This window comes from Bacillus rossius, chromosome 18, assembly GCF_032445375.1.
Source record: "Bacillus rossius redtenbacheri isolate Brsri chromosome 18, Brsri_v3, whole genome shotgun sequence".
NCBI classification, from domain to species: Eukaryota; Metazoa; Arthropoda; class Insecta; order Phasmatodea; family Bacillidae; genus Bacillus; species Bacillus rossius.
In genome coordinates this window covers 29,180,535-29,193,467 of record NC_086345.1, presented here as the reverse complement: position 1 = coordinate 29,193,467, position 12,933 = coordinate 29,180,535, and the positions used below count along the sequence as shown (strand labels likewise).

Below are 12,933 nucleotides of genomic sequence, written 5' to 3'. Positions count from 1 at the left end.
CACATTTTTTCCTTGTAATATAGAGGTGAATTGTTGACACTGTTTCGCAATACTGATAAAGTTTTAAAACAAAGTTTCTTGATTAACAACGTGCAGAATAACTGGACAATGTCAGCAAATAATGCTGTGTAGGACAACAATGCAATGAGTCGAGAGTAAAACCTTCTCGGAACCACCTTAGTCAAGTGACAATTTTCATTTGTCTCAAATAAATTGTTGGTTTGGTGAAGTCCTTACAGTACTAAGCCGCCAACATTCAAACCCCCACCAAAGAAATTAATTTACAGAGATGCTAGTTTATTTTCAAATAAAATGCTGCTGAAATATTGTATACAAAAATTTGGCTGAACAACAGATAACAACTGCAACTATAATTCATGTTGAAAAAAAAACAAGTGCATTTTAATAAGCTGTGTATTGCCGGCCCGACTGACTATCAACTTCTAATTTTTAGTACAGACGTTTTGGGACCAAGAGAATCGCTTGTTCTAAGCAAGCCATTGCGCTGTGTAGAACCTTTTTGGCCCATCTCCAGATAAACCATCCTTAGGATTAAAAAAATAATCATTACAACTTAATGGTTTAGAACTTGCCTTTTTATTGTTTCAGTACTTGAAATACAAACAACACACAGTCCCAAACAAATGAGGTTCACACGTCAGGCATTCTTAAAATGTGTCTCTCACCTGCCTTCGCTGATTTCAGTTGTCGCTTCTAACTTAGTTAAGTTTTTACCACTTATGTATCCAGGCTGGATTTCAGCTGGTCAATCTAATTTCTAAAACTTTCAACTCCCTTAACATAAGGGAGGAAAATAAACTAAATGTTTTAACTCCTACCGTACTTACTACTACGGTTTAACTTCCTTTGGAATTTTTATCAGGGTGGCCACTCTTTTGCCAAAACCAAATTCCAATGTCATGAAATGTTTCTTTTTTATAATAAATTATAGATAACCATGTTACATCCAAGCTTATAAAATAAAATTAACCATTTAATATTATGTACCAATATTTAAACTTATATCAAATAAAAAGTATTCCTCTAAAACTAGATTATTTCTGTGATAAAAGTTTCTTTCCTGAACATGGTAAGAAGCTTTTGTATGTTTTAAATTATGATAGAACAGCAAAATTTTACGAAAAGACTACAATGGTATAAATAATATGGCAAAGTTAAAATTACAATAACTGCCAGAGATAAAAAAAAAAAAAACAGTTTACACATGACAATAACAATTACTAACAAACAATTAAAATTATTTTTGTTAGTTAGGCGCTGCAAAACAAGTTCCTAGCATTAATTCTTCATAGTAAATCTTTCAATTGCAGTAATCTGCACATGATGAATTAATTTTCAATTGTACTTGTCCATCCTATTTTATACTATTTACTTAAATACCAGCAGTAGAACAAATAAATAAGATTTATAAAGGCTACCATGATAAAAGAAACTATATCTATTCATTAAGATTTTACAATTAAAGTTAGTTAAAAAAAAAAAAAAAAACATGGAGTATAAGACAAGAGCCTTAAAATATGGTAACATGGGTACCCTTGACCAGGGGGGTATGAAGTATTTTGAATATTTTAGAAGAAATACAGAGAGTTGTAGGTACCCATAAAAAAAATCCAGTTCCGACCCTGTTAAAAACTTTTTGTCCTGTTATTAAAATATTTTAGTGCTGAAGCACTTCTACGTAATGCAGACTTTAAAATAATTTTCTTGATAGAAAATAAAAAAACCTGACAGCCCCTTTGCCCCCCGGGGTACGGCTGTCATTTTATGGTAATTATAATTTCAGATCAAAAGAATAACTCGTGATTACAATTTCACCAACAAGGACTAAGCTTGGCTTAAACTTCCATCTTCCCGGACAAAAATACGCCACAGCCGACGATAACGCCGCCTAATCTGATCTGGAAGTAATTCACGGCGATGCAGTCGGCAAAGCCGCGAGCTCGCCAATACGACCGGTTGCTTTAATCTTGGCACGTTTAACAAACAAACAAACAGCTCGATAAGGCGACCAGATAAGACAAGAGCCGGAACACGATGAGGACTGAAGTCGCGGCAACTACTATCCACGCAGGTTCAGACTGATGCCCATAATGATTCACCGAGAGTCGGCGCTGATTACGGCCTCCAAGGCCGGACCGATCTGTGCGCCTTACGGGCGGAGCTTCAGGGGGGAAAATAACGCCATTTGAGAACTGCTCATATCAGACTGGAGTCTGTTTAAAAAAACACATTTATGAACAACCCTAGGAAAAATAACTAGTTCTTTTTTATTTTTATTTTTAAACTGGAGCTTTATAAGAATACTAGCGACCCGCCCTGGCTTCGCAAGGGTGCAATGCTGATAATAAATATACTAATTATAAATATAAATACAGACTAAAAACAAATGATAATCAACAATTATCAACAACATGATCTAGCTCGTAGGGTTCAGCCAAAGTTTGCGATGTAAGCGCTAAAAAATGTGTTTATTTACGACATCACATTAGAAACCTCTAAAATTATCAGCGTTTCTCTACTATATTTATAAACCTTCCTCTTGAATCACTCTCTCTGTTAAAAAAAAAAAGTATCAAAATCCGTTACGTAGTTATCAAAATCCGTTACGTAGTTTCAAAGATCTAAGCATACATAGGGACAGACAGACAGCGGGAAGCGACTGTTTTATACATATTATGTAGTGAAAAATGGTTAAATGTGTATTATTGGAATAATTGTTAGGCTTAAAACACCCAGTGATGATTCTTTAAGGAATTCAAAGGGACTTGCACCACATCTCTATCTTCATTTCTCTCAGATCTCGTACACCCACTTCAAACCAAAAAATCTTCCACAAAACTAATTGTTGACGTGACGTCTAATAAATCGATGAACACCGGCTGCACGCACAAAAAAGTGTCAGGTTACGCACATTGTCCCGTTATGCTGTGTCCCGTTACGCTCATTGTACGCTTGCGCCGCATCTATCTCTCTTCCACTCAATTGGAACAACCATTGATTTGACTGTTTCGAAGCACATTAAACTTGAAACACTCCCATTTGTTTCCTACTTCTCCTATCATCGTCCTATCCTTAACAGAATAACACAGATTGGAAGAAGTTAAATAGCAAACATGTATAAAAGTTATAGTTAAAATGATCTCTTTGTTAAAGTAATAAACATATTTGAATTAATGAGTGCAAATAAAAGTAAATTTATCAATTAAATTATAGATTTCATTTCACTCCTTCTTTGTATCCATACAAAATAGTGATAATTCAATAAAAATGATACAATTTTATTCATAAAAGTATGCAATCATTTCATCAATGTATAATTATGACGTCACGTTAAACTATCGTTCGTAAACCGACTTTACAGACATCCAATTTTTTTTAAAAGATTATGTTTTGCAATTGATAGCATTTTTCCATAGTTAGATTGTCCCTAGAACCCAAAAACCATCTTAAAATCAAAGGTGCTTATAACACATGCATAAAAGGTTTCTGAAAAACTTAAAAATATCTGATACACCGTCAGGGCCCCGCCTCCCCGGGCAAACACGCGGTGCGCAGAGCTCCGGAAGAAACCATGCAATTTGAAAACTGCTCAAGATATCCGAAAAGCATTTACGAAATCTCAGAGGGCGGAATAGTAGTTATATTTCAGCATTTCGTTTTCAAACTTTATTTTTTCCGGACAGAGATAATGGCTGAAATGTGTGTTATCAGAATGATATTTAGAAATGAAACGCCCGGTAAAGATTATGAATAGCACTTTAGGCCTTGCATTACACACTTTTTTTTTTTTTTTTTTCATTTAGCCGCTTTCTATCAGAGCCTTGCGACTAGCGAGTGTTGTGCTTATCATCCCGCCTCACTAACACACACACACGGGCATCTTAATATGAAATACATAGTATCCATTAAAGTTATTATAGTACCTCTAAAGTGCAACAAAAACATGTAGCAACCATTAGCTCAAAAGGTGGAGAAAGAAAAGAGAAGGGAAAAATAAAAAAAAAAGCTGCGGTTAAAACACATTTCTCCCAAGTACCTCAGTACTACATATGCTAACAGTAGCTGTAAACCTCCTGAAAGTGATCTAAAACTACTGCCTGAAACAATTTTGAGATGACCCACCCTTCAGGGCCGGATTCAGGGGAGGGCAACCGTGGCAAAAGCCCCGGGGCCTCCACAAACGGAGGGCCCCTACAATAGAGACTTTGAAAAAAAAAAATCTTTCAAATTCCGACAAGTAAACATTAGTAAGCATCTTTTCCTTTGATATTCTTTTTTCGCTGTTTTACCTTTACCTACAGTACTTTGTACATATGTACATGATTATATTATTGTTAAATATTAACAGAAATATTCATTAACACTAAAATTTAATTTCATATAATTCTTGTCTCTGATTATATTTATGTATGCTTTTATAAATACTAAGAGAAACTACTTCATTTCACAATAAATTATTTATTGGAAAACTCGACTGAAAAAAATTGTACATTTTATTTGTAAAATAATTTGGGGCCAGGGGGCCTCCGCTCCTCTGTTGCCCCGAGGCCTCCAGACCTCTGAATCCGGCCCTGCCACCCTTACTGCAAGGGATGTCCGAACTCCCTCAGTAGAAACAATACTGAGCTCATTTCAAGTTATTTTAATCATTCTTAAATACTTTTTAATTATTCTTAAATACTGTGTTATGGTTTTTCAAGCAATGCTTAGCGCAAGGGGCTGAAGCAGTGCTTAGTTCATGGGAATGGGAATGATACTTTCAAGGAAGTTCCCAGAGCTTACCTTCCTGGGCCGGGCCAATGCTAAGTCAATCTTATTGAGAATATGCTAAAACTCTACCACCTTGTACAGAAAACATTCCAAACATTTCGCCTGCACGGAACATGCAAAAATGTTCAACTGATAATTTTTGGAATAGTAGCGGACATTAACGTAGGTTGCTATGTACACAAGGCTGATATTCCAAGACACAAAAATGAGGGTTCAGGTGTTGACACAATCAATAATTATGATTTTAATTATTAATAACATTCTCTTTTATGAATAATAACCAGATCAACAAAATAACTTTGAAACTTAAAATTTTCTGTTTTAAGAAACTGCATAGTCAGTTTTTTTTTAAATTTCTTTTATTTTACACCTTTCTATTATTGTTCCATGTATATTACTCCCTTTTTTATTTTACTGGTTTTTTGGATCAATTTTCCTTGGACTCTTATGCAGTGTGGCAAAGAAAAAATTCTCTGTATGTTACAATTTGATTAGAAAAATATTCGATATTAGTGAATATTGTGCTATTCAATTAAAAAATTAATTAATTAGATAAAAAAATGTGCCCATGGAGTTCACGCGCGACAGAAACGAAACTTATTGCTTATTAGATATAGAAGATAAATTATGTATTAAAATTTTTCCTTGGTAGTGATAATTCAATAAAAATGATTCAATTTTATTCATAAAAGTATGCAATCATTTCATCAATGTTTTTTTTTATGACGTCACGTTAAACTGTCGTCCATAAACCGACTTTACAGACAAACCATTTTTTTTTTTTAAATTTATTCTTGAAATTTGAACCCAATTATTAACAATATGAGTGATTTCATGGTTGTAAAAATGTCATAGGCTGTGCTGGGTGATAACTAAACGCATAGACATGCACTTTACTACAGCGTGTTGCATCCATAGTCCGCAGTGAGCACTGTATTGTGCATTAAGGCCGGTGATCCCGAGACAAAAAAAAAAAAAAAAAAAAAAAAAAAAAAAAAACAAGAGTTCAGGTGTTGAGCGTGCTAAACCTGTACCATAACTGCATTCCTAGTGAACGACAGTACACGGCCAGTCCTTCAATTTTTTTTTGGCAAAGGATTTTGGTGTACTATCCGTCGCCGTTCTGTCGCCCAAATTCCGTGCATGCGCAGAGCTCACTTTTTTCGTCGATTTCGTCCAGGTGGCAGACCTGCGTCTGGCACCATCAATATATAAATGTTCCAGAGTGTATACAACTGCAATAACAATGTCTTAGAAAAATCAAGAAATAGTCAAATAAAAAAAAATATATTTCATACAATTATTATTGATGGCAAACAAACTAATATGTCTAATTTCCACAAGCCGACTTGCTCTGTACTGCAACGTAAAGCACGAGTCGGACTGTGCAGGTGCTAGGGCAGGGGTCGGCAAGTAATTTTAGGTGGGGTCCGGATACTGTGGGAATATTTCAACGAGGTCCAGAAAATAAAACAAAAACTGATAATACATACCTTATCTACGTATTAATTTATACTTAGCATACAATACATTACAATACTTGGCGGTCCGAGGTTCGACCATTCGCAGTCCGCAAACGGACAGCGGTCTATGTATTAATTTATACTTGGTATACTTGGTATACGATGCACTACAACACAAGCGGACAGCAGCCCGCCTGCTGCCGAGGGACACGAGGGCGCCGGTGCCAGGGACCACTCACCTTGTAGTAGACGTCCGGCACATACTGCTTGTCCGAGGACTCGCGCACGTAGCCCAGCTCCGGCACGTTGGTGGGCACCAGGCAGTCGTCCCGCACCAGGGCCATGCACTGGTTCGACACCTGGTACCCCTCCATGTGCACCTGGTTGCTCTGGTCGCCTGCGGGCCACACAGACGTGTGGGACCATCTCCCTCACTTTCCCTTACTTTCACATGGCCAAAATTACAAATTTACCTGACTTTCCCACGGCCAAAATTACAAATTTACCTGACTTTCCCACGGCCAAAATTACAAATTTCCCTGACTTTCCAATGATCAAATTTACAATTTTACAGGACTTTCCCATGGCCAAAATTACAAATTGACAAAATGACAAAAACAATAATTGGTGTTTAGCATTAAAGTTTTTTTTTTTCTCCTTCAGAATGACTACATCTGAAATAATGGTCTTAGAAAAATCAATAACATTAAAAAAAAATTAAGAGTATTGTTGAAATTGACAATGATATACAAAATAACACAAGGTGACACAGAAAAAACGGGAATACCCGGTTTCAGCAGGACGGCGCGACATTGCACACGGCAAGGCAATCAACTGCAGCCGTGCGAGAATTGTTTGGCTACCGTGTCTCCTCAAGATTCCCGTGACATTCCCTCTGCCCCCCCGAGATCACTGGATTCGTTGGTTTGTAAATTTTCCCCCTTCACGGATCTGCCCCAAGAGTCGGGCCCACACGACTCGGCCGAGGCGCACCGGACGAACTGAAGCAACGAAATGAAGACGAAATCCTCGGCAAGCCCAGCTGAGACGTCGCAGCAATTAACTGGGGAACCTGATCAACAGATTGGAAGAACGCATACATAGAATAGGACGCTTATGGCAGCACGTAATTTTTCAGAAAACAATCATTATTTGGATTGTCGTTCCTTAAAAAGGTTCAATCACCGTTGCTAAAATTTTTTTTTTGTGTTGTTGCATGTGTTTTATTTTTATTTTGGGTGCCTGAAGTTGCAGTTTCCCTGCGTCACCTCATGTCTGCAGTGTCGGCGAGGCAAGCTACAACGAAAGTGGCGACAGAGGGCGACACGCCACAGGATTTTGCGTTTTTATTTTTGTCTGCCTGAAGTTGCAGTTTTCCCTGCGTCGCCCCGCGCCTGCAGTGCCGGCGAGCCGGGCAGCGACAACGAAAGTGGCGACAGAGGGCGACACGCAACAGAATTTTGTGTTTTTATTTTGTCTGCCTAAAGTTCCCTTTTCTCTGTGTCACCTCATGTCTGCAGTGTCGGCGAGCCGGGAAGTGTCGATAGAGGGAGACACGCCACAGGATTTTGCGTTTTTATTTTGTCTGCCTGAAGCAGCAGTTTCCCCTGCGCCGCCGGCGAGAAGGGGAAGCGACTCACCCGTGACGCACACGGTGACGAACTTGGAGCCGAAGAAGCCGACCGGGGAGAAGCGGCAGGGGTTGGGGTGCTGGTTCTGGAAGTGGCCCGCCGTGATGCACTCCTCCGCCGACAGGAAGTGGCTCTCGATGCTGCGCTCGTACTTCACCTGCCCCGGGACCAACGAGGAGTCTCAGCCCCCGGCCCACGCTACCACAACCGTCGCAACACCCTGGCGGTCCTCCAGCATTCCAACGAAGCTTTCATATTCCATATTCACAAATGATTTCATATTCAATTCACATTTTCAAATTTAATAGTTTTTAAAATTATTTGTTACCAATGGATAGGCCAACACCACACGAGCCTCAAATCACAAACAAAAAAAAAAAAATGTAATGGGGAAAAAAAAAAAAGTAACGTATGAGACTAACTTTATTTACATATAAATATTTTTTAAATATTTAACAAATAATCAGTGATCATGATTTAAAATTATCAATAATACTCTATTTTATACGTAAATTAAGATAAATAAACTTCCAGACTAAAAAAAAAGTGTTGGTACCATATTTTTTTTTAAAATTTTCTTTATTTTACACCTTTTAATTATGGTTGTACGTATAGTCCTCTTTTTTTTATTTAACTGTATTTTGGATTAAAAAAAAAATAAAAACTGACTGACTGAAATTTTTTTTTAATCCCAACTATCTGGACAAAAACTGTAATACCCGTCCCTCAAATTAACACCCTGATTCGTTCCAACGATGGCTGTAGTTTTGTCACGTATTGTTGCTATTGTGGAGTAAAAAAAAAATAAATATATATATGTTGGGGTCACAGTTGCGTGTTTAGAACATGTCGAATGCCAGCCGAGCGAGTCCCGTCAGCGACTGGCGCTGTGGCCGGGCAGAGCACCACCGAGCAATAAAAACAAATTATTTTGATTTAAATACTCTCTCATGGCAAAAAGTCTGTGACTAGCACAGTTTTGTTTAATAAATCATCCAATCCTTCTTGGAAAGTGTCACACATTTCATGCCGATTTTCCAAATACAGTCAAACCTCTCTGAAACGACCCCTCACGGTTCCCAGGAATAGGGTCTTAATAGAGGGGGGGTCGTAATAGATGTTTTCCAAAATTTTCAGTTGATTTACCCCCCCCCCCCCCCCCCCCCAACCACAAACCGCTACTCGCTAAGAAACCAACCGTACAATGGCAGGATGCTGACACTCACAATGCTAGACGGCTTTGCTTTAAACCCACTTCAACCTTCATGACAAGTCCGTCTCCCTACAGGCCACCTCTAAAGAAAATATGTCAAAAGACAGTTTATTTTTACTGGTTAGTTTACATGTACGTTTTCTGCTTGCCGTAGTTAACTACACTAGAACCCCAATGTCACGAACCCCGGATTTAACGAAGCAGTGATTTTACGAATACATTCTCGGGAACCGTCAAAAAATTGGACATTTTGACCAAAATGTGAAAATCAGAGAAAAAATTAAAAAAAAAAAAAAAAAAAAAAAAAAACCAAATAAAAGATCATTAAAATCTGTTCATTTTAACACACAGCGTATTTTTGTGCCGGCTTTAATACTTCCAATAATGTTCATGTAAGAATAACAAAAACATAATGGGATATTTCCTTTAAAAATATGGCAGCTGTAGGTTCCGCAACGCGAGTGCGCGCACACGAAGCTTGCCCGGCTGGCTGGCGGCAGCGGCTGCATGACGCATTAGCTCACCCTCCCTCCCCTCGGTAACATTCTTCAAGGCTAGCTCATCCCTCCCAGCTACACAAACCATCTAGTGTCCTCCCTTCGCTCCCCTTTGAAAAACCTTCATTGAGAAAATGCTCATTTCACCCTCCCTTCTCCCGTAAAATTGGGCTATTATGAATGGGGTACTAAAGCGGTGAGGGAGGGGTCAAAATATGTCACTTTTCACACCAAGTTCGAGTTCAGTCATCTCTGGCAAGGAATTTACAAGCTTTCAAACTTAAATATAAATGTATTTTAATAGCAAGGGTCCTATGAAAATGATTATATACCGAATAAAATCAAGCTGCTGTCACCAAACAAAGCATAAAACTGTCCAATGTGTGGTCGCTACGTTATTGCTCGCGCGAGAGGTGAGACGTGGAATGTTAGAAGAAAGATAAATGCGAGGGAGACAGATGGCAGCCAGTGTGTTTCCTGCGTGGGGAATAAGTGGCGTAGCCTTTTTTTTTATGCTGGGTAAAGCGACCTTTTTTTGTCAACCCACAGGAAAAGATAATTGCTTGAGCTGTCAAAATAAACATCGCTGCGGCAGTTAAAACAAGTCGGCACTCGGCAAGAGAAACGCAGTAACACGCTACTCACCACTAGAAACTTATTTTCTGTCAGATTTTCTTCCGATTTTTGGCAATTTTTTCACGGTTCCTCGAAATCGGGTTTTAATAGAGAGGTGGTCGCAATAAATGGGGTCGCTACAAAAAGGTTTTACCGTATTTCAGTTCTTGTAAGAATTAAAAAAAAAAAAAGCATAAACTTAATGTTTTCTATTGTCAGAAAGATTATTTAACCTGTTAACGTAATTCCAGACTCTGTAGTTTACTAAATGAGTGTCGCCGGACGAGTGGTCTCACCGTGCCCTTCTTGACGTCGTCGGCCACCAGGTCGGTGAAGATCCAGCCGACGCGCCTCAGGCCCAGCTGGCGGGCCAGGTCGTCCACCACGGCCGCGTTGTGGTCGGGCAGCAGGTCGATGCCGTTCACCGTGCTCTCCTGCGGGCACGGCACACACGGCACACTGTCCTCATTCCGCACCTTTCTTCTCCTCCTCATACAAGCTTGTTGCATTTGAAGCTTGGTTTTCAATTTGAAATTGGGTTCAGAGGTTTTATTTTATTTTTCAATTGGGTTACAATTAAGATTTTTTTTAAATTAGCAATTGGGTTCTTTTTTTTAGGTTTTTATTTTGCAAATTACATTTAGTGTTTTTGTTTTTGTAATCAGGTTGAATTTTATAAGTTTTTTTTTTTAATTTTCTACATTCGGGCTGCATTTTAGGTTACATTTAAAACTTGTTGTTTTTTTTTTTTTTAAATTTGTTATTAGGTTTTATTTTTTTCGAATTTAAAGAAATGTATTTTATTTTTCAATTGGGTTACAATTAAGATTTTCTAAAATTAGCAATTGGGTTCTTTATAGGTTTTTATTTTGCAATTTTTTAGGTTTTTTTTTTGTAATCTATGTTGTATTTAAATTTTTTTTTTAAATATGCATGTGTTGCTGTTTAGGCTAGTACTTGTAAACAGATGCACAATAAAGGGCCAACTTTTTTGCGGCGGCACAGAACCTTCTAAGCACCAGCCTGCAACTACTAGTTGGGTCCCGAAAACACACAACCCACGACAGTCTGACCAACATTCTGACCCAAAAAATAACTCTTGAATGTGATTCTTTGCTTCACTTCACTCCGGTTCGTTAGTGACAGATAATATCAATTATTTGGCACAGAGTACAGACTCTTCAATTAATCATAACAATCAACCAATCTATATAAAAAAAAAAAATTCTGATTCAGAAACAATAAGAAAAATATCTACTGGAATATAAGTTAAAATGGGCTTTAAGGAAGAAGAAATTTCAAACAAATTTGTATTCAGGCTAACTTATAGTTTAAAGAACCACCTCAGATTAATTTTAAATGACCACAATATTAAGATGAATTTTAACAAAAATAAATTCAATTTTAATACCAACTTCAAAACTAAAATGATTTCAAAGTTGACACAAAATATAAAATGCCATCATATCAATATCTGTTATCAGCATTAACCAAGATATAATCATAGCAAAATAATGCTGACACAAGTACAGCTATTATCGTTAACAAAACACAAACAAAATAAATAAACATTGTATAGTTAGTTAACAGCAACTACTCTGTACAAAATGTATTATTGCTTGTATTGTCCTGAGTCATTCTAGGCGAGGCACCAGACCCTGGCCAAGGTTCTATGTTTGGTGGATAGCCTGGAGCATCTTCCATTTGACGATAATGCAACTGTGGTGCAAGAGCCAATTCCATAATAGTTTTCAAATGCGTAATTTTCATTAAAAAAAATATCAAATTTTTTTTTAGAATATATAGAAATTAATTACCATGAGGTAAGTGCTTTTTTTATTAAAATTTTATTGAAATTGTAATTGATTTTTATAAATTCTAAATTATTTCAATATTTTTTTGATGATTTTAAAATGTCGGAATGCTTTTTCTATTGAAATTGTAATATGCATTTATTATATATTTTTTTTAAAAAAAAGTCCCAATTTTCTAGCTCAATAATCACATATTTTCAAAATGGTAGCCATTAACAAAAATTTCAATGGTGACGTAATAATTCAAAATGTCTTCTGTATCTTTGATTGTGGCAAAAAAAAAGAAAAAAATGGGAGAAAATTTTTGGAATACAAAATGGTGGAATCAAAATGGCCGCCTCGACATCAGGATCCTCGACGGCGGACCGGCACCGTCCACGGAACCCTGTCCCAGGAGTGACTGCGTGATACTACTACGAGCATGAGGGTGAGCAGGGGAGACAGGAAGAGAGAGGGATGGGGACGAGAGTGCGGACGCACCTGCGGGGGCTCGTAGATGGCGGCGACCGTGGCCCGGATGCCGAGCGGCACGTCCGTGTGGATCTCGTAGCGGCCGAACAGCACGCCCAGGCGCTGGTGGCCCGTGGTGCGCCAGTAGTTGATGAAGCGCTCCACCAGGTGGGCGTTCTCGAACATCACGTTGTCCACGTGCCGGTACACCTGCGGGCACGCACACGCACACACACACGCTGTCTATCTGCGGCCGGCCGCTCCCACCACCGCTCCCTGCCGTGGACATGTGTCGTTTTGCCTAAAGGCGTTTTGCCTAATTTTGGGCAAAACGCCATTCGCCAAATAGGAGTTATGCAAAATGCCGTTAGGAAAAACGCCATTAGGCATAACACCGTTAAGCTAATCGCCATTAGGCAATTCGCCATTTGGCAAAACACTTTTTTCTCTTTTAGGCAA

General features: G+C 38.2%; 1 protein-coding gene across 1 annotated transcript in view; it reads right to left on the bottom strand.

Annotated features, from left to right (window-relative positions):
• The window catches only part of LOC134541217 (nuclear protein localization protein 4 homolog), a 53,750-nt gene that overhangs the window by 27,011 nt on the left and 13,806 nt on the right, over positions 1-12,933 (bottom strand). Inside the window, 4 exon segments of the mRNA XM_063384464.1 lie at positions 6,494-6,651; positions 7,895-8,042; positions 10,507-10,644; positions 12,505-12,684. Coding sequence (XP_063240534.1) covers positions 6,494-6,651; positions 7,895-8,042; positions 10,507-10,644; positions 12,505-12,684 — 624 coding nt within the window.